The 22,623-nt window shown below is 41.9% G+C and overlaps 1 protein-coding gene across 2 annotated transcripts in view; it reads left to right on the plus strand.

Annotated features, from left to right (window-relative positions):
- USP32 (ubiquitin specific peptidase 32) overlaps window positions 1-22,623 on the plus strand; it is a 278,060-nt gene that overhangs the window by 168,338 nt on the left and 87,099 nt on the right. The window contains exons 15-17 of one of the 2 annotated variants that reach the window (XM_077296233.1): window positions 4,340-4,480; window positions 8,991-9,150; window positions 19,941-20,095. In XM_077296233.1, coding sequence (XP_077152348.1) covers window positions 4,340-4,480; window positions 8,991-9,150; window positions 19,941-20,095 — 456 coding nt within the window. The remainder of the gene's footprint in view (window positions 1-4,339; window positions 4,481-8,990; window positions 9,151-19,940; window positions 20,096-22,623) is intronic. The other variant, XM_077296234.1, reaches the window with a different exon arrangement.

Raw genomic sequence — 22,623 nt, forward strand, 5'->3', positions numbered from 1 at the left:
CCTTTTTGAGCCCCAGTGTGCCTAAACCACATTTAGTGTCCACATGTTTTGCATTTCTGTAACAAAGAGGGCCTGCCTAATTTATGGGGTGAGTGTCTCAGAATCACAAACTGCACTTAATGTATGGGCACTACAGTGGCAGATTAGCAATTTTCACTCAGCCACATCTACTGCTGCTTGTTTCTAGAAAACGCCCAGGGAGTCAAAATTGTCACTACAGCTGTAGATAAATTCTAGAGGAGTGTAATTTCAAAAATGGGGACTTTTGAGGGTGAATTCTGCTCTTCTGGCACTTAAGGGGTCTGTATATGGATCCTGCAAACTATTCTAGGTTAATTTTGTTCTCTGATTCAAATTGCGCTCTTCCCTTCCGAGTCTTGCCGTGTGGCTAACAGTACAGTGCAGCCACATATGGGGGGGTATATCTTCGTTCAGCACAATTTGTGAGACAACTTATGGTGTCATTTTTGCCCATTTTCCCTTGTAAAATGTAAAGTCTGGGGCTAAAATTAAATTTTAGTGGTAAAAATGTAATTGTTTTCTTCACTGCCCAATGGTATAAAATTCTGTGACACTCGTGGTGATAATATGATCACTGCACCCCTAGATATATTAATTGAGAGATGTAGTTTGTAAAATAAGGTCACTTATGGGGGGGTTCAACTGTTCTGGCACCTCAGTGGCTCTGCCAATGTGGCATGGCACCCTCAAAACATTCCAGTAAAATGTGCACTAGAATATGGTGCTCCTTCCCTTGTCAGCTTTGCACTGTGCTTGAGAAGTAGCTTTTGACGACTTATGGGGTATTGACGTACTCGGGAGAAATTGCATAACAAATGGTACTGACCATTTTTGTCTGTTAACCTTTTGAAAATTGAAAACTTGGGTCCAAAGCAACATTTTAGTAAAAAAAAATGTAATTTTCCTATGACTCAGCCCAATGTTTTACAATTGTGACTCGCCTGAGCGCTAAAAATGTATTTTTTCATTTTCACTGCTCAACGTTATAAAATTCTGTGAAGCCTATGTGGGTTCAAGGTGCTCACCATGCATGTAGATAAATTTCTTGAGGGGTGTAGTGTCCAAAATGGGGTCACTTGTGGGGGGTTTCCGCTGTTAAGGCACATCAGAAGCTTTGCAAGTACGACATTGCGCCCACTATCTATTCCAGCCAATTTTGCTCTCCAAAAGTTGAATGACGCTCCTTTCCTTTCGAGCCCTGCTGTGCTCCCAAACAGTAGCTTTGCACCATTCAGTGTATTCGGGAGACCTTGCACAACACATTGTTTGGTCAATTGTACCCTGTTAAGGTACCGTTACACTAAACGACTTACCGATATTTACCCTGGTTACAAGTGAACACATCGCTGGATCGGCGTCACACACGCTGATCCAGCGATGACAGCGGGTGATCAGCGACCAAAAAAAGGTCCTGATCATTCCCTACGACCAACGATCTCCCAGCAGGGGCCTGATCGTTGGTCGCTGTCACACTATAACGAGATCGTTAGCGGGATCGTTGCTACGTCACCAAAAGCGTGACGTTGCAACGATATCGTTAACGATATCGTTATGTGTGAAGGTACCTTTACTCTTTCAAAAATGCAAAATTTGGGGCTAAAGCGATATTTTTTGTGGGAAAAAGTAACATTTTTTTCCTTCTATTGCTTTAATACCAGAGAAGCCCCTAAAGCATTAATAAACTTTTTATGCATAGTTTTTTAAAATGGTGCCAATTTTGGGTGTGTTCTGTGGCATATGCCCCTCATGGTAGCTTCAAATGTGCTGGGGTCCCTAAAAAAAAAATGGTTTTGTAAATTGTGTTTGAAAATAGAGAAATTACTGATAAACTTTGAACCCTTCTAACGCCGTAACAAAATAAAAATAGTTTAAAACAGGATTCTGATGTGAAGTAGACATGTGACACATATTGTGTATTAACTCTTTTGTTTGATATGTCTATCGGGTTTAAGGGCATAAAAATTGAGTTTCAAATTTTCATAAATAAACTCAAATAATTTCTTCAAAATTTACCACTAACATGATAAAATAAGCTCAGAATCACTTGGATATAGTGAAGCGTTCCAGAGTTATGACCTGTGACAATGGTCAGAGCTGAAAGAATTGGCCTGATCGGGAGGGTGAAAATAGGCCTGGAAATGAAGGGGTTAAAAACCAATTCTAAATCTCCCTACTGACTGGCCAGTTTAAGTTTAAAGCATAGCTGAGCCAAATTACACTTGAAAATTGAGTAACTATTTATAAAGTTTCTCACGTCTGACATACATTAAATGTGGGATTAGAATTGCAAATTGATGTTAAACTTTCATATGCTAATGATAAAGTAACACTTTGACAAACTGTTTAGTCATTATCACATTTTCATGTTTTGTAGTTGAAAAAATTCTAAATTTAAAATGCATTAAAATCAAGTTCTGAGCCCTATCAAGTCAAAATGAATTTTTCAGATTTGTTAATGTCGTACATTATAGAATACATCTTTGAAGTGCGGACTTACGTGTAGGCAGGACAATCTTATGTAGTTAGATGAGTTGCATAGCTATCAAAGGAGTGTGGTTGTAATGGCTTCCCTTCCACATTATAATTCACTCTGCAGACCTGTGGCTCCCAATCTGTAGCAGGTCTACAGCATGTTACAGATGCTATTGTACTACACAGTCTGTAAAAGTGAGGCGAAGAATCTTTCTAGATATGCTTTATTGAAATGAATTTTACTCTTAACTGCCAATGATATGGATTTGATCTTAGTATTAAAAGGGTTGACCCAAAACGACATCTATCACCTATTAACAGGATTGATGATGTAGAATGTTATCCTGAAGTTCCCGGGGTGAATGAAGTGCTAGTGAGCATGTGTGACCAGTGTCATAGCGCCTGTGGTCACACATGCTCAGTAACCGTTCACACAGGGGACTTCGAGACCTTGGTTCTGTAGATCAATGGGACTCTTGGGCCAACAATCTTACATTTATAACATATCCTGTGGATAAATGTTGCTTATGGGACTTCTCCCTTAAGTTGTGATAATGCCATAACATAACTGGTGTCTCTAATGCATCATACTTTGATGCCATAAATCTGCTAGTTGGGAAACACTGCTTTGGGCTGTCTAAAACAAAAGGAATACTACTATGAAATAAATTAAGGAGATCATTAATTATTTCACCGATTTTAATTCTAAATACCGGTAAATATGAGAGAGTGTTTGACTCCATTGCAGTGCCTGTCATGAATTTCCAATATAATTGATATACATGTTACTGACATTACTTTCTTGTTTATGCCTATTGACAACATTTTTCAGAACTTAATACAATTATGTGAGAAGTAGACCATGGTTATATAACTGGTCTAAAACTTGTTCTCCAACCCAGCAGCAATGTACTCCTGCTTGAAGGTAATCTGTAAGTAAGATACCCCTCAAATATCCTAGTGGCATGCAGGTCTTTGCAAGACAAATCCAAGGACACCTTTACATATTTTATTTGTTGCTTCATTCCAGAGAATTCAATGTTTAAATTGATATGCTAATGACATGGTAAGTGTTCTTGGCCTCTATCTCCCTAGGTTTTCCTTCCCAGCTCCTGACTCTTTAGCTTGGCTGATAACTTCCTGTCAGTGTGACATTAGGCAAGGAAATCCGACACTAAGCGATCAATCAAGCTAAAGAGGCAGGTGCCTGGCAAGGAAGCAACCTTAGAAGAGTAGAGGCTTGGGAAGTTATCTGTCGCATCAAGAGCTATTAATGCCTCAATTTGTATGTGAGTTAGAATGCTTCTCACTTGCGAATGCAGCAACAGATATGAAGATATAAAGGTGGTAATGGATTTCGCTTTCAAAGTCCTACCATTATGTGCTATTCGGGGGTTGATCTAACTGACCAATTCCCTTCAGTAAATATACTTCCTATTTTTTTTTCTCCAGGTCATTGCAATAGCTTCTAGCTATGCTTTTGACTCTTATAGTTGTTTTGTCATCAATTATTTTCTCAGACCTAGAATTATGTATAAACAGCTTTGTTTCAGAATATAATGTTTTCCAATGCAGATTTGTCAGTGAAAAGTTAAAAATAAATATCTGTACCCATTAAAGTGGAAATTATTTTTATCATTCGTCATCTGATATCTGTGATGTGGTCTCAGGATCAATAAGAATAAAAGGAAAAATTGATTATCCGTTTTGTACTGTTTTTTTTATTGTTTTTAGAAGCAATAATTCATCGATCTCTTTATGAATTATAAAAACACAAAATAGTTCATTTTTAATTTTATTTCACAGTATACATGAGTAATTTAATATTCTCTATGGTTTCTTCTAGGTACCCTCCTTAACCCTGGAAGGGGGACGAATAAAACAAAATCCATCTCTTTTTCGTGGAAAAGATTATGAAATCGTTCCTGAGCCGGTATGGAGAGCATTGTATCACTGGTATGGAGCAAACCTGTCCTTACCTCGGCCGGTAAGTAGTAATTCCCATTCATGTCTTTTTATTCTAGCTTAAAAGGGAGCAAGGGTATATAATGTAAATGATTTTTCTTGCGCTTCACTGCTCATATTTATAGAGGCATGTTGGACCACATGGAAAATACTTGCCTATGATGTCCTACAAAGCATCCGACTGTGATAATGTGTCTGATATAAAGGTGGTAGTTGTGAAAGTGGTGTAGTAGAACCTGAAAGTAAAGTAAAAATATAACGTATATCCGTAGGTAACAGGAGTTTACAATACTTGCTAGAAGAAGATTTCTTATAAAAAATTGCCAACTCATTCAGCGTTATTGTTATTTTTACAATAGACTGGATTGAACGTTGGAATATTAGAAAAGCTTTATATAAGCTTCAGTCCTTATATTGGATTTACTTCTTTATTCAGTACATTGTCTTTTCATAAGGAGTAGACTCCTTTTTTTATCTAATATTTTAGTCTCATTTGAAAATCTCAGAAAAGAGTCTTGAAACATTGCAGATTCCTCATGTAAATATTGTATACCCCCTTAAGGACCAGGGGTATTTCCATTTTTGCATTTCCTTTTTTTTCTCCCCTTCTTGCCACGTCCATAACTTTTTAATTTTTCCATCAATATGGCTATGTGAGGGCTTGTTTTTTGAGGAACGAGTTCTACTTTTGAACGACACCATTGATTTTACAATGTCGTGTACTGGAAAACGAGAAAAAATTCCAAATGCAATTCCACAATTTTTTATTTTATTTTTTTTTTTGCCATGTTCACTAAATGCTTAATCTGACCTACCAATATGATTCTCCAGGTAATTTCGAGTTCACAGACACCAAACATGTATAGGTTTTTTTTTTTGAAAAAAAAAAAAAAGATCCAAGTCTCTAAAAAAAAAAAAAAAAAAAAAATAAATTGCCATTTTCCGAGACCCGTAGCGTCTCAATTTTTTAGGATCTAGGGCCCGGTGAGGGCTTATTTTTTGCGCGTCGATCTGATGTTTTTATTGATACCATCTTGATGGGTAAATGATCTTTTGATCGCCCGTTATTGCATTTTATTGCAATGTTGCAGCGACCAAAAAACGTAATTCTCGCGTTTCAATTTTTTTTTTTATAGCTACATCGTTTACCAATTAGATTAATTTTATATATTGATCGGGCAAGTCTGAACACGGCGATACCAAATATGTGTATATTTGTTTTTTTTATTGTTTTATTTTGAATGGGGCATTTAACATGTTAACAGCCACGGGTGGATCGCGATTCCATGCGCGGCTGTTAGGAGGACATGACTAGTGTGAAAATAGTGAGAGACCTGGAAATCTGCTATAGAAGTGACGGGAGAAGACTACCTAGTCTTGTTTCTTCCTTTGACACCCATCAGCTCTTCAAAGTATGTTTTTGCAGGAACGCCATGGTATTTCAGAGTAAAACCTTGCAGGCTGCCGTCACGCAGCCAGGCTCTGATTCATGCTGTCCGTGGTTGGGCAGCATCAATTTAGTGACAGGTACCCTTTATAACGCAAAGGTTACAAAGTTGTCCATTTAATTAAGGCATATTTTTATGTAACCTCGCATATATATCATACATTTTAGTGTGATTCAATTTGTACAGCGCCTATACTAAATGTAAATATTGCCACATGCAAAATGTATTTTTCCCGATGATTTTTTGAAAATTGTATTTTAAATTAACAATTCAATGATCAATGTCACAACCAGTGTTGCTGGAGCTAGTGTGCCATGTGGGTAGGCCTGGGGGTAACCACTACAAACCTACTTTGTAAAAAATGATTAAAACCTTACCAGTGTATGTCTCAGTTGATCAAAAAATTGCACAAAACTGACACCACTAAGGCTTGGTTCTTTTCAGTCAGCCTTAGGTTATTTCCTCATTTTCCCACATACTCAAGGATTCATTTAAGACAGGGATGTCAAACTCCACTGCATAGAGGGCCAAAATTAAAAACTTGGAAAAAGTTGCACACCAACTTTGATATTTATTGAAAAAATATGTACAATTGAGGAAGTTTTCCTGATCATTTAATATGGAAAGAAACTTAAAGGGGCTGTCCCACAAATAAAGTACATTTTAATTAATAAGTCTTAAGAAACATACCACATGACCGGAACACTGGGTATTTCCTTGTGGGCAGAGGCGCACAAGGACATCATGGTGTCCCATAGCAGAAGATCTAATTGGGCTCCATCCCCCTCCAAAAGAAAAAAGATTTCGGCTCTTCTGTGACCCCACCGAATATTATCTCACAACTTTGCATTACAAAGTAATTTTCCTCCTATTGAAGCTCCTAGATTGCCCCCATAAAGTATGATGCCAACAAAAGTGTTCCCCAAACACAGTATGATACCCCGAGAGTGAATTCCTCCACAGTACACTCCACACGCACGGTAATATGATACTACTGTACCCCACCTCAACTCCCCTGGCAAAGTATGGTAACATCATGATTCCCGAACTGTGATCCCCATACAGCCCTCCACACATAATAGACCCCGCTTAGTCTTCCATACGATATAATGGGCCCCACATAGTCCTCTATTTAGAATAATAGCCCCACGTAGTCCTCTGTATGGCGCTGCCGGCCAAATATAATCACCATGAGGTACAGATTTGGTTTGTGGGTAAGAGTTTGACACGTACAATTAAAGAGCACAAAACTAAACTTATCAAACATAGATTAATATGATGAAAACAATAACCATGGTCAATTTATGCAAAAAGAAGTTAACAAATGAAATATAGTAAAACGTTGCAAGCACTTTTCTTAAAATAAAAGGAAATAAACCAGAAATCTAATACTCAGATTTTGTGTATAGTATCCAGTACTAAGGGGAGGATGAAACTGGCTAATAATCTTCGATTGCCCCTCGTAGAAATGATAGACATCCACAAGATGGATGAGACCCATGAGATGACTTTCAGCTATACAACGTTTGGACGAGCGTTCACTTGTTCTTTATGAGAAAGCCGTCAACAGACATGTCTGGTGGTGGCTCATCTCCAGGAGAACAAAGTGATTGGCAGTCATAAATCGGACATGCCGATCAACATCTCCAATGACAATAAGTTATCCAGCGCCACTGAAACACATTAGGCACTCGGTTGAACTTTTCAGCAGGTTCGTTTGACATTAGTCTAATGCAGGAGTAGGCAAATAATTTTCCCTAGGGGCCACATGAGAGGCCATGACTGTTGTGGAGGGCCGAACCAATAGGCTTAATTCTGCACAATATTAATATTAACATATCAATTAAAATTATTTTAAATATTGTATCACTTAATATTGAGCAGCCCCCACACAGCCTCCTATATACGAGAGGAGCCCCCACACAGCCTCCTATATACGGGAGGAGCCCCCACACAGCCTTCCTATATATGGGAGGAGCCCCCACGCAGCCTCCTATATACCGGAGGAGCCCCACACAACCGCCTATATACAGGAGTAGCCCCTACATAGCCTCCTATATACAGGAGGAGCCCCCACACAGCCTCCTATATACAGGAGGAGCCCCCACACAGCCTCCTATATACAGGAGTAGCCCCTACATAGCCTCCTATATACAGTAGGAGCCCCCACACAGCCTCCTATATACAGGAGTAGCCCCTACATAATCTCCTATATACTGGAGGAGCCCCCACACAGCCTCCAATATACCGGAGGAGCCCCCACGCAGTCTCCTGTATATGGGAGGAGCCCCCACACAGCCTCCTGTATACGGGAGGAGCCCCCACGCAGCCTCCTGTATATGGGAGGAGCCCCCACACAGCCTCCTATATACAGGAGGAGCCCCCACACAGCCTCCTTTACACAAGAGGAGCCCCCACATAGCCTCCTATATACAGGAGGAGCCCTTACATAGCCTCCTATATACAGGAGGAGCCCCCACACAGCCTCCTATATACAGGAGGAGCCCCCACACAGCCTCCTATATACAGGAGGAGCCCCCACACAGCCTCCTTTACACAGGAGGAGCCCCCACACAGCCTCCAAAATACAGGAGGAGCCCCTACATAGCCTCCTATATACAGGAGGAGCCCCTACATAGCCTCCTATATACGGGAGGAGCCCCCACGCAGCCTCCCCATGTCCAGCATGAGAGCCCCATAGTCTCTCCATGGCTGTCTGCCCCTCCTCCACCAATGCATTCACCGCTGCCTGCATCCCAAAAATGCAGATAGCGTTGACACTGGGCGGCGGATGACAGGCTGGGGGAGGGCATGGTGCGGCCTGTGGGACTTTGCCCAGGTCTGGTCTAATGTGTTTGTGGGAAAATAGTCCTCCCGGGAGAAAAAAATGTATTTTATTTTTTATTTTCTCATTCACACAGTGGACAATATGATCTGTCAGAAATGTGTAACAATAATTGGCCAGCATAAGCGAGCATTCAGTATAGAGAGTGTGATTCTAATGTTTGGTTTTTCTTTTCCACCTGTCAGGCCTGCTAGTACGAACAATATGTTGGCTTTATTTGACTGTATGCCTTATTCTAGGTCATCAGAAACAGCAAATCAAACCTTCCCGAACTGGAACTTTTTCCCCGCTATCTGCTTTTCCTCAGACAGCAGCCGGTGACTCGCCAACAGCAGTCTAACATCTGGGTGAATATGGGTATGATGAGCCTGAGAATGTTTCCTCAGCATTTACCCAGAGGTAACGTAAGAATGCAGCAAGAATGGGATGGCACAGCTTTCATGCAAGTGTTACGCCTGCTAGTTCTGCAACCTGCATTTCCACCCAATGGGGCTTTAACCTAAGGTCATGCACAAGAAAGCTGATTAATACAAATGCACTAGAACAATACGGTAATAAATGGCTGTGTGCATGTAGTCTTTCTTTCTTCCAACTGCTTTTGACCAATACAATCAAGGAAACTGCTGCCCATAACTAAACATAAAAATGTCCACACACCTGATTCCCCATAAACCCGCATCTTCAGATCCTTGGATGAGCTGGATTTCACATTGTGCCGTGCATCCTTTACGTCCGTATATAAAGCCCATGTTTGCTACAGCCAAGTGCTTTACTATGTTTCCTCTCTTACTGCTTTTTGTTCTCACTCCTAAGACTGATCGTTGACCATTTATTTTATGTCATTTATAAATTAAAACAATATCTAATAACTTACCCTGAGCTGTGAAGAACTTAGTTTCCCGCTCTGGATAACTTGCTTTAATATATCTGTAGCACACACATACACACAAGACTGAAGCCCTGATTCATCATAGCTGTTTCTCCACCTTTCTGGAATCATTTCTGGCTTTTTAGTGAGTTTTTTTGTATTTGCTTCTTTGTCTCCATACATTTTGCACCACTTCATAAGTTGTCATTTTTTGGGTTTTTTTTATTTTATTATTATTCGATTTATCCTTGACAACTTTTCTTATCCAGATGTTTAAGATTGATGAAATGTGACTTTTGTCGCTTCACGATCTACTTCCTGCCTTTACGAAGGTTTCTGAAGCAGTTTTCAATTTGGTGCTTTTTTCGGCAAACGTGTAAGGGTATGTTTCCACGGTCAGTAAACGCTGTGGATTGGACGCTGCGTACAGCTACAGCGGCTAATCCGCAGCGGCCAGATGTTACAGCATAGTGGATGGGATTTTATGAAATCCCATCTACACTATGCGTGTAAGGACGCCTCCGGCTCACTCGTACAAAAGCCGGCAGCGCTTTGGACATAACGGACATGTGCTGCGTCCAAAGCGCTGCCAAAACTGACAGTGGAAACATACCCTAACTGTTCAGCTGTTCAGCGATTTTTGCTGCTGGAAAGTATGAAATGCAGGTTAAAGACAAAAAAAAAGAGCATTTTTGATTTTTGCCTCAAAATCATGAACCCTGTGTACCATTTTGAAGAATTTTGCTCAAAAACGTTAGCGAATGCTACAAGAAAAAAAAAAAGTTACAAATGATGACTTGGGGCCTGAATACTGTGATTTCACTTTCAAATTATACACTGAAAGTGGCGGTCTGCCAAGGAGGCTGAGTACAGATCCCCCTCACCGGGATAAATTAGGGTCCATGTTTTGCTCTGAATCCATTATACCCTTTCTACAAAACAAAACAGAAAGAGAAATTGACTTCCTGAACCCAATGTCCAAAGCATAAATTATGGAGTGGGGGCATCTCTCACAATATAACATTAACTTTTGCCCCCTAGAATCTTTCCTTTCCCCTATACTTCTTTTCATGGCTAAAAAATGTACCGGTAGTTCATCTCTTGTGTTTGTTACATTGGACTGGAAAACAAAGTATATTGCATTTTTTACCATGTGTAGGGCTGTAACCAAAAAGCATCAACATGGGTGTGATGTTTCCATGGATGCTTAAGAAAAATATAAATGTCAATGAAAATCAAAATATAGTACGGTATATAAGTTTCAAAATCCATTTTATTTTATTCCAGGCATAATATTATTAGCAATGTTATTCCTGTAGTCAATGTTTTAAATTACGGAAGTTAACTATTGCCATCTTATGTTCACATTACCATGGTTCCAGCTTTATTAAATTATTATGGCCAGTCCTTGGAACGATACACAGTTTTTACAATCTTAAAGGGTTTTTCTGGGAATAAATAAATAAAAAAAGTTATTAAAATATTTGTATTATTAAACTCCTAAATACCCTTAATTAATATATTGCACTAGATTTGTTCATACAGGTAATTATTGTTGTACAGTAAAATGGCTTGTTTACACTGACAAAAAAATAATCCTAGATTGTTTATAGTCCACATAAAGAAAAAAGAAATGACGAGCACCACCGCTACACCTGCTATTGCAATGCACTTCCAAATAAATGAATGAATGCTGTAGAAACATATACCCTGATCCTGGGGTGCTCAACCAGAAAATGACAGCACTGAATGTCCACGAAGAGCAAGAAAAGAAAGGTTGGCACTCACCTGTAAAATTCCAATGTTTTTTTTCAAGGCTTAAAACATGTTCAGTAGGACGAGGGGGAGTGGAGTGTGAGGACCACTGCCTTTTTTGTGCTCCTGCGCTTCTATGGGTCCCATAGAAGCGCAGGAGCGCGAAACGCAAAATGGCAGTCGTCCTCACACTCCACTTCCCCTCGTCCTGCTGAACATGTTTTAAGCCTTGAAATAAACATTGGAATTTTTCCGGTGAGTGCCAACCTTTCTTTTCTTGTTCTTCGTGGACATTCTAGATTGTTTATAGCACAGGTGCCTGTGAGCATGCACAGTAGGGAGCACCGTCCCTTCATGTGCAGTAGGGAGCACCGTCCCTTCATGTGCAGTAGGGAGCACCGTCCCTTCATGTGCAGTAGGGAGCACCGTCCCTTCATGTGCAGTTGGAAGCTCCTCCGCTTTCTTTCATGTGCTGTGGGAAGCTCCTCCGCTTTCTTTCATGTGCAGTGGGAAGCTCCTCCGCTTTCTTTCATGTGCAGTTGGAAGCTCCTCCGCTTTCGTTCATGTGCAGTTGGAAGCTCCTCCGCTTTCTTTCATGTGCAATTGGAAGCTCTTCCTCTTTCTTTCATGTGCAGTAGGGAGCACCGTCCCTTCATGTGCAGTTGGAAGCTCCTCCGCTTTCTTTCATGTGCTGTGGGAAGCTCCTCCGCTTTCTTTCATGTGCAGTGGGAAGCTCCTCCGCTTTCTTTCATGTGCAGTTGGAAGCTCCTCCGCTTTCGTTCATGTGCAGTTGGAAGCTCCTCCGCTTTCTTTCATGTGCAATTGGAAGCTCCTCCGCTTTCTTTCATGTGCAGTGGGAAGCTCCTCCGCTTTCTTTCATGTGCAGTTGGAAGCTCCTCCGCTTTCGTTCATGTGCAGTTGGAAGCTCCTCCGCTTTCTTTCATGTGCAGTTGGAAGCTCCTCCGCTTTCTTCCATGTGCAGTGGGAAGCTCCTCCTCTTTCTTTCATGTGCAGTTGGAAGCTCCTCCGCTTTCTTCCATGTGCAGTGGGAGGCACCTCCGCTTCCTTTCATGTGCAGTCAGAAGCTCCTCCGCTTTCTTCCATGTGCAGTGGGAAGCTCCTCCGCTTTCTTCCATGTGCAGTGGGAAGCTCCTCCGCTTTCTTCCATGTGCAGTGGGAAGCTCCTCCGCTTCCTTCCATGTGCACTGGGAGGCACCTCCGCTTCCTTTCATGTGCAGTCGGAAGCTCCTCCGCTTTCTTCCATGTGCAGTGGGAAGCTCCTCTGCTTTCTTCCATGTGCACTGGGAGGCACCTCTGCTTCCTTTCATGTGCAGTCGGAAGCTCCTCCGCTTTCTTTCATGTGCAGTTGGAAGCTCCTCTGCTTCCTTTTATGTGCAGACGGAAGCTCCTCCGCTTCCTTTCATGTGCAGTGGGAGGCACCTCCGCTTCCTTTCATGTGCAGTCAGAAGCTCCTCCGCTTTCTTCCATGTGCAGTGGAAAGCTCCTCCGCTTTCTTCCATGTGCAGTGGGAAGCTCCTCCTCTTTCTTTCATGTGCAGTTGGAAGCTCCTCCGCTTTCTTCCATGTGCAGTGGGAGGCACCTCCGCTTCCTTTCATGTGCAGTCAGAAGCTCCTCCGCTTTCTTCCATGTGCAGTGGGAAGCTCCTCCGCTTTCTTCCATGTGCAGTGGGAAGCTCCTCCGCTTTCTTCCATGTGCAGTGGGAAGCTCCTCCGCTTCCTTCCATGTGCACTGGGAGGCACCTCCGCTTCCTTTCATGTGCAGTCGGAAGCTCCTCCGCTTTCTTCCATGTGCAGTGGGAAGCTCCTCTGCTTTCTTCCATGTGCACTGGGAGGCACCTCTGCTTCCTTTCATGTGCAGTCGGAAGCTCCTCCGCTTTCTTTCATGTGCAGTTGGAAGCTCCTCTGCTTCCTTTTATGTGCAGACGGAAGCTCCTCCGCTTCCTTTCATGTGCAGTGGGAGGCACCTCCGCTTCCTTTCATGTGCAGTCAGAAGCTCCTCCGCTTTCTTCCATGTGCAGTGGAAAGCTCCTCCGCTTTCTTCCATGTGCAGTGGGAAGCTCCTCCTCTTTCTTTCATGTGCAGTTGGAAGCTCCTCCGCTTTCTTCCATGTGCAGTGGGAAGCTCCTCCGCTTTCTTCCATGTGCAGTGGGAAGCTCCTCCGCTTTCTTCCATGTGCAGTGGGAAGCTCCTCCGCTTCCTTCCATGTGCACTGGGAGGCACCTCTGCTTCCTTTCATGTGCAGTCGGAAGCTCCTCCGCTTTCTTTCATGTGCAGTTGGAAGCTCCTCTGCTTCCTTTTATGTGCAGACGGAAGCTCCTACTTTCTTTCATGTGCAGTGGGAAGCTCCTCCGCTTCCTTTCATGTGCAGTGGGAGGCACCTCCGCTTCCTTTCATGTGCAGTCAGAAGCTCCTCCGCTTTCTTCCATGTGCAGTGGAAAGCTCCTCCGCTTTCTTCCATGTGCAGTGGGAAGCTCCTCCTCTTTCTTTCATGTGCAGTTGGAAGCTCCTCCGCTTTCTTCCATGTGCAGTGGGAAGCTCCTCCGCTTTCTTCCATGTGCAGTGGGAAGCTCCTCCGCTTTCTTCCATGTGCAGTGGGAAGCTCCTCCGCTTCCTTCCATGTGCACTGGGAGGCTCCTCCGCTTTCTTCCATGTGCAGTGGGAAGCTCCTCCGCTTTCTTCCATGTGCAGTGGGAAGCTCCTCCGCTTTCTTCCATGTGCAGTGGGAAGCTCCTCCGCTTCCTTCCATGTGCACTGGGAGGCACCTCTGCTTCCTTTCATGTGCAGTCGGAAGCTCCTCCGCTTTCTTTCATGTGCAGTTGGAAGCTCCTCTGCTTCCTTTTATGTGCAGACGGAAGCTCCTACTTTCTTTCATGTGCAGTGGGAAGCTCCTCCGCTTCCTTTCATGTGCAGTGGGAGGCACCTCCGCTTCCTTTCATGTGCAGTCAGAAGCTCCTCTGCTTTCTTCCATGTGCAGTGGGAAGCTCCTCCGCTTTCTTCCATGTGCAGTCAGAAGCTCCTCTGCTTTCTTCCATGTGCAGTGGGAAGCTCCTCCGCTTTCTTCCATGTGCAGTGGGAAGCTCCTCCGCTTTCTTCCATGTGCAGTGGGAAGCTCCTCCGCTTTCTTTCATGTACAGTTAAAAGCACCTCCCCATCCTTTCATGTGCAGTAGGAAACTCCACCTCACGCTATCATTTATATGTCAAATATTTTATCAATCCTATAACCAAATGGGGGGGGGGCTTCCATGCGGAGATGGGGTGGAGCATGGGGGGGACCAAATATGCCATTAACACAAATATTGTAAACAAGTTTTCCTGTGTAGGAAGATGTGATAGAAGTGCATACTTTGATCTGATACTGGATATTATCGGGGCTGTGGTAAAATGACATTTCACACACTGCTGTCCACCCTGTCGTTCCGGATGCTGAGTGGCTGCTGTGATCTAGAGAGAACCCATACCATGTACTCTGAAGACATCTCCAAGTCACAGGAGTGGAGTTTCTTACTGCTCAGGCTCACTGGCACCTAATATTCTAGGACAAGGTTTCTGTCAGTGTTACAAGCAGGCGGCCATGTTAATTATATAGGGATTACTCCAAAGGCAAAATAAATGTGATTTGCTGATTAAAAATATCTAAGAATTTATTAAGGATGACATTTCCTATATTTTTGTTTTATTCCTAGAGACCCCCTTTAAACAACCAGCAGTATTGTTTTGTATTGATGATGTTATTCTTGTGCAGACCATAGGCTTTGCTGCTTCAACATATTGAAAAATCTAAATGTGTAATTCTTCGGTTGTAGAGTATAAAATCTGTTTTTTTAGACTGGAAGACATGGTTTAGAAATACATTCCAGCCTTTACTCCAAATCTTACCATATAATTTGTATCCAAAACAATTAATAGCTTTATTAATGGTAATAAAAGGTTGGTGTCTTTTTCTTTTTGCTGTGCACTAATTGTCTTCCAATGAATTCTTAATCTTTGGGGTTTTTTATTATTTTCCAGATGAGCTTTCTTGCTGTAATCTTACAACTAATCCTTTTACCTGTAATTGCTGAAAATTTGCTGTTTGTTTTTAAGGGATTTTGTGGTACAGTGTGTGATACCGTTAAGGTAACATTGTTGCTTTGCTAATCAAAACGCTGTCTTGTGTAACCGTAGGTTAAGTAATTTTATGGTATTGCATGCTACCTTGTGAAATTATAAATATTCCAACCTAAAGCAATTAAAGAAAACAATGAAAAATCCCACGGCCAGGAACTATTGTCGGTGGCCTGGCGCCTTGTAAAGGGAAATCTATTGTTATTTTTTTATATCATTATATGAAATATTAGATAATTACATGTTTTGTATAAATTGCCATGTGCATTTTTGTATGCTGTTACTTTTACTTTATTTAATGTCGTTATTTTTTTTCTTCATTCTCATTCGCATTTAAGGTACGTCACACATTGAAATTTTCATCGCTGCGACGGCACGATTCGTGACGTCGCAGCGTCGTATGAATATGCGGTCACACGTTGCAATCACGGCGCTGGAGCGATGCCGAAGTCCCCGGGTAGCCAGGGTAAACATCGGGTAACTAAGCGCAGGGCCGCGCTTAGTAACCCGATGTTTACCCTGGTTACCAGCATAAACGTAAAAAAACAAACAGTACATACTCACCCGTCGGTGTCCTTCAGGTCCCTTGCCGTCTGCTTCCTGCTCTGAGTGCAGCCGTACAGTGAGAGCAGAGCGCTGCACCGCTGCGCTCTGCTCTCACTTTCCGGCCGGCACTCAGAGCAGGAAGCAGACTGCAAGGGACCTGAAGGACACCGACGGGTGAGTATGTACGGTTTGTTTTTTTACGTTTACGCTTGTAACCAGGGTAAACATCGGGTTACTAAGCGCGGCCCTGCGCTTAGTTACCCGATGTTTACCCTGGTTACAAGCGAAGACATCGCTGGATCGCTGTCACACACAACGATCCAGCGATGTCAGCGGGTGATCAAGCGACGAAAGAAAGTTCCAAACGATCTGCTACGACGTACGATTCTCAGCAGGGTGTCTGATCGCAGTAGCGTGTCAGACACAGCGATATCGTAACGATATCGCTAGAACGTCACGAATCGTAACGTCGTAGCGATGGAAATTTCAATGTGTGACGGTACCCTTAGTCGCATACTTGAAGTGAACACGTTTTGTCCGGTCTTAAGCTACAAGTCTGCAGTCACTTTATGTGATTGCAGACTTGTGACTCCTCACATGGCGCACACTGCTCACAGTGAGGATTAGCGGGTGGTCATGTGGCCACAAGTATGCGATTTGCATACTCCCAGCCACATTCCTGCCAGATTGTTTCCGAATTCACTGAATGCAAGTGTATTGAGAGAGGTCACTCCCGTCTAGTGGGCATGTGATCAAATCACGCTCCTGGCATCTGAGAATTTTGGCAGTGCACAATGTGAGGATTCACAAGTCTGCAGTCACATTGTAGCCTTAAATCCGGAGAATCCATTTAATGCTCTATTATCATTTCTGTTCCGCTGCATACAAAACATATCACAGTGCATAGTTATGTTTTGTGTATTTACTTTTAAATGCCATTTTACAATTTAGGTATAGATTTTGTTTATGTATCAACAATATTCTGCCCTAGACATTTCTACATACCTTTTTTTTGTTTGTTAAATCAACCATCAGTTTTACGGTAACCATCTTCTCCCGTCTTTAATTTCCTCTTATGTGAATAAAAGGAGACAGTTGATCGCAGCAGACAAAAGAAACAAAATCTATTACTAGTCCTTAATCAGCTTAGCCTTAGGATGTAAAAGCGGTGGAAATCCGTAACCCTTTACTGTCCAGACAGCTGTCTTTGCAAACTGCAGACAAAATGACTTATTAAAGAATTAGTAGTTTTCCTTAAACACATGACCTCAAAAAGATTGAATATTTTTCAGTCCTAATGGTCGATTTCATTTTATTAAATTTTGAAAAAATAAAATCTTAAAGGTTGCACTTCTATAGAGCCCTTAATTTGTCTTTTTGCCTTTTTTTACCAAAGGGGGAAAAAACAATACATAAAAATCTTTTCTGCTCACTCTATAAAGAGAAATCATGGGTATATTACCCCAGTCAGTAGGCCTGAGATCAAGCAACGGCCCTTGATGGCAAACAGGACTTTAAAGGTGATCAAGCTGGAATCTGTTACTAGATTCATTCTGCTCAATTGCAGTCAGGTATCATTTACTTTAAAATGCCACAGTGTTTCAGAGAAAACGTAATTTGAAAAGCCTATCGGGGACCATAGGGAGAAACCTGACTAGACCAGCATGGCCCCTAGTCGTATTCTCCCTGCCCTGCTTCAGGTGATGGACAAGTCTTTGCATAGGTACACACGGGAGAGACATGTCATCAACTGGTCTGCAGTAGGGAGAAGTCAGCTGGGGATCGTGGAGGACTAGTGTTTTCTCCCCAAGGTCCAAAACCGGCTTTTCATACTATATTTTCTCTGCAACACTGCAAAATAGAAAAAAAAATATTCACGAGGTCACTAAAATCAAGATCTACATGTACAGTATATCACAAAGTGAGAACACCGCTCAGATTTTTGTAAATGTGTTATCATGAACCTTTTCTGGGGACAACATTGAAGATATGACACTTTGATACAGTATAACGTAGTCACTGAACAGTTTGTATATCAGCATAAGTTTGGTGTGCACTCTAATAAATTAATACAAAGTCATTAATGTCTAATTCCCTGGCATCCAAAGTGAGTACAACCCTAAGTGAAAATGGCCAAATTGTGCCCAAAGTGTCAATAGTTTGTGTGGCCACCATTATTTTCGAACAGTGCCTTAAATCTCTTGGGCATGCAGTTCACTAGACCTTCACAGGTTGCCACTAGAATCCTCTTCCACTACTCCATGACTACATCACAGAGCTGGTGGATGTTAGAGACCTTGCGCTCCTCCACCTTCCATTTGAAGATGCCCCACAGATGCTCAATAGGGTTTAGGTCTGGAGAAATGATTGGCTAGTCCAGCACTTTTACCCTCAGTTTCTGTAACAAGGCAGTGGTGGTCTTGGAGGTGTGTTTGGGGCCGTTATCATGTTGGAATACTAACCCAAGGCTCAGTTTACAAAGGGAAGAGATTAATCTCTGCTGCAGTATGTCACAGTACATGTTGTTCTTCATGGTTTCCTCAATGACTGTAGCTCCCCACAGCCGGCAGGACTCATGCAGCCCCAAACCATGACACTCCCACCACCAGAGAAACAATTTTTTTTTTTTTTTCCAGATCTTCAGAGAGATCTTTGCCATGAGGTGACATGTTGAACTTCTATCTAGTGTCCAGTATGAGAGAGTGTGAGAGCGATTACACCAAATGTACCACACCTGCTTCCAATTCATACCTGAGACCTTGTAAGATTAATGCGTCATATGACACTGGGGAGGGAAAATGGCTGATTGGGCACAATTTGTGCATTTTCACTTGGGATGTGCTAACTTTTGCTGCCAGCGGTTTACACATGAATGGCTGTGTAATGACTTTAGAAGACACACCAAATTTACACGGTTATACAAGCTGTACACTGACTACTTTACATTGTATCGGAGTGTCATATCCTCAGTGTCATCCCATGAAAATATGTAATAAAATAGTTATAAAAATGTGAAGGGTGTACTCACTTTTGTGATATTCTGAACATGCTACTTTAAAAATATTCTTCACCTATTACCCTAGACTGGTATTGCAAAATATATAATAAGACACTAGTAACACAAAAGTGTATTTATTCCATCCTCGAAGTGTAATTATAACAGTGTAGTGCTATTGTCTGCAATATCGTTTTACTTTTAGAACGTTTTACTACATAACCCAAAACCTTGTTTTTTTTTATTTTTTGTGCACCAATCCTGTTAAAATATGGATGTAAAATATATCTATAACACATTCTTCTATCTTCAAAATCCTGCTAGTTTCCTTTTACGTATTCCAATAGTTAAAAACTTCCTTAACAACTATTGTTTTAATAGTTTCAGTGCATCTAAAAAAAAAAAATCAGAAACTTTGCTAATGATCTTGATGTCACTGCACACGTAATATGATCGTGGTATTGTATTCCTTGAATCTTAAGGAGAAATAGAAGGTAGTTGGATTACTAAATCAGTCTGTTTAAAGTTAGTCTTTAGTCTGTTACCATGGAATTACCATATATAATAATATATTATCATTATTTTATTTATTTTCTATTTTTTTAGGCACTTTGAAACTGTAGAAAAATGGTTTGTCAAGGTGGACCTCTCCATTCCTTCACACATTTATTATATTTGCCCATTGCATTATAATCTTTTCATTTTTTTTTATCTCATTGTAATGGATATCATCTAATAGTAAATGAAAAGAAAACCAAAATCTTAAACTGAAGACATTTTCTCAGTAGTTGAGGAAGGCACCTGTAGCTGTTTTCCTAAGAGATTGGTTAGCTCTGAACTATTGAATCACACACTTGAATTCTGTATAATTATGCTCACTTCTTTTCCCCATAAAATAGGAAATGTGCCATCTCCAAATGCGCCTTTGAAAAGAGTTTTAGCATATACCGGGTGCTTCAGCCGAATGCAGACGATAAAAGAAATCCATGAGTACCTTTCTCAGCGTTTACGCATTAAAGAAGAAGATATGCGTTTGTGGTTATATAATAGTGAGGTAATGTATGAAATTCTTAATGTTTTTATACATATGTAGACAAATATTTACTTGATTTATACTATAGACCAGTTCACACTTTTTTTTTTTTATTCTTTTTTTAAATACATGGTCAGCTCATTATTGTGCTCCTGAAGAAACTAACGGTGATTGGAACATTCATTAAAAGTTTCTAAACTTTCCAGGAAATGCATGAAATCCTAAATAATAATCTAGTAATTCCTGACTTTGTTTCCTTCTCCCTTGTTCTATTTTGTCTTATATTTCAATAAGATCTGAGCGGTGTATAAAAACCTTGTCCAACGATCAGCTGACAAATGAGCAAACACGTGATTGACTTCTGATCGATGTGTTATGTAGGTATTATAATCATTGAATGTTGACAACGCATCTCCTCATGGAAACGGGTGTGCTGCCAAACGTAATATAGCGGCTGTAGCATCGGCTATTTGCACCCATATGCTTTGCACATTTATGATTATTGCCACATGCACCGATGGATGTTCTATATTGTCAGTCAGTGCTCATTTAGGCCTCTTTCACATGTCCTGATATTTCAGGTACTAGAGAAATCTGTGTCCGTGTGTATAATATTTGTGGCATACGTGTGGCAGCCGTGTGCCTCCCAAGTGCCACATCAGTACCACATGTACCAGCGCCTGGAAAGCAGGCTCCCCGAAGTCCTTTGCTGAAGACCAATGTCATCGTTCTCCCCTGCTTGAGGTTCGATCAGTGCTAGCAGGGAACAATGATGAGAGTTGTATTCAGCTGATAACAACAAGAGTAGGTGGCGTCTGAGATTATACACCAGCCGCCGCCTGCTCAATATATAAATAAAATGCTTTTGGTTCCCCTGTATTTTTGATAACAAGCCAGGCAAAACTCACAGCTAAAAGGGCATGGATATTGACCTCCAACCCCCAGCCTAAAAATAGCAGACCGCAGCCGTGGTGGCAAGTGGGGTAAAATTTGTGGGATTGATGTCACCTTTGTATTGTCTGGTGACATCAAGCCCACAGATTAGTGACACCTATTCATTACTAATTATTATTATTATTATACATTTTTAAGGCGCCATTTATTCCATGGCGCTTTACATGTTGAAAGGTGGCAAATCTAGACTAATACATTAAACATGCGCAAAAAACAAGGCCCTAACAGGTACAAAAGGAGGGAGGGACCCTGCCCGCGGGGCTCACAGTCTGCAGGGGATGGATGAAGATACACTTGGAGAGGGTAGAGCTGGTTGTGCGGTGGTTCAGTAGGTCGAGGATCACTGCAGGTTGTAGGCTTGTCCGAAGAGGTGAGTCTTCAGGTTCTTTTTGAAGGTTTCCGTGGTAGGCGAGAGTCTGATGTGTTGTGGTAGAGAGTTCCAGAGTATGGGGGAAGCACGGGAAAAGTCTTGGATGCGGTTGTGGGAATAAGAGATGAGAGAGGAGTAGAGAAGGAGATCTTGTGAGGATCGGAGGTTGTGTGTAGGTAGGTACCGGGAGACCATGTCACAGATGTATGGAGGAGAAAGGTTGTGGATGGCTTTGTATGTCACTGTAAGGGTTTTGAACTGGAGTCTCTGGGTGATAGGAAGCCAGTGAAGGGCTTGGCATAGGCGAGAGGCTGGGGAATAGCGGGGAGACAGGTGGATTAGTCGGGCAGCAGAGTTATAAGGTAAATAGAGACACAGCAAGTATAAAGTCCTTTATTTGAAATAAAAACAAAACAGACTTTTCCATATTTATTTAAAAATAACAAACACAGTTATACTCAACTAGCCCCCATTCCATCCATTGTAGCCTTTGTCTCCTGTAAAACAAAAATAGAAAACCACAATATCACTCACCTGTCCGACATTTTGTCCCATGCCATAATCTGTCTGGGGATAAACAGTTTTCAACCTGGATGGTGCCAAGATTCGACCGTCCAGGCTGAGAACCACTGATGAACGAGCTGCTGCGAACTCAGCATCCGTGACTAGCGGTGACATCATCGAGGTTACCGGGGGTCACTGAGGCTGCGTTCCCAGCTGGGCTGAACTGCGAGGACCTCAGCTCTGGGGAAAAAAAAATCACCGAGTTCACTGCACGTTAGCTCAGTGAGTTCACCGCAGGTCACCATATAAAAAAAACACACCCTAAAAGATTGGCCTACAGTTGACCAAGCCACATGTTGAGGTGATAATGGGGAATTCAGGAAAGATCGCTATCACTCGAATGACTGATAAACGGCTATTTATTTATGGAGTCTTTCAGTCTTAAAGGGAATCTGTCAACCCCTTGGACGCATGTAACCTATTAACATGAGCAAGCAGGTTATAGAATGGTTAAAATAGTCATACCTGTATGCCTCATGTCAGCGGTCTTGTTGTGGAAAAATCCTCTTTCATTCGTTTATGGTAATGCGTTCTTCCAGGCTCTTTGAGGCGTGCGGTATCTGAAAGTGAACTCTGCCTCCGGTCTTCATTAGCGTGACAGCCCCCTCCCATCAGCGTCACATTGTCCTGTGACGTGTAGTGGTAGCCCCGGAATCCCGCG

This window comes from Ranitomeya variabilis, chromosome 3 (genome assembly GCF_051348905.1).
Source record: "Ranitomeya variabilis isolate aRanVar5 chromosome 3, aRanVar5.hap1, whole genome shotgun sequence".
Lineage (NCBI taxonomy): Eukaryota > Metazoa > Chordata > Amphibia > Anura > Dendrobatidae > Ranitomeya > Ranitomeya variabilis.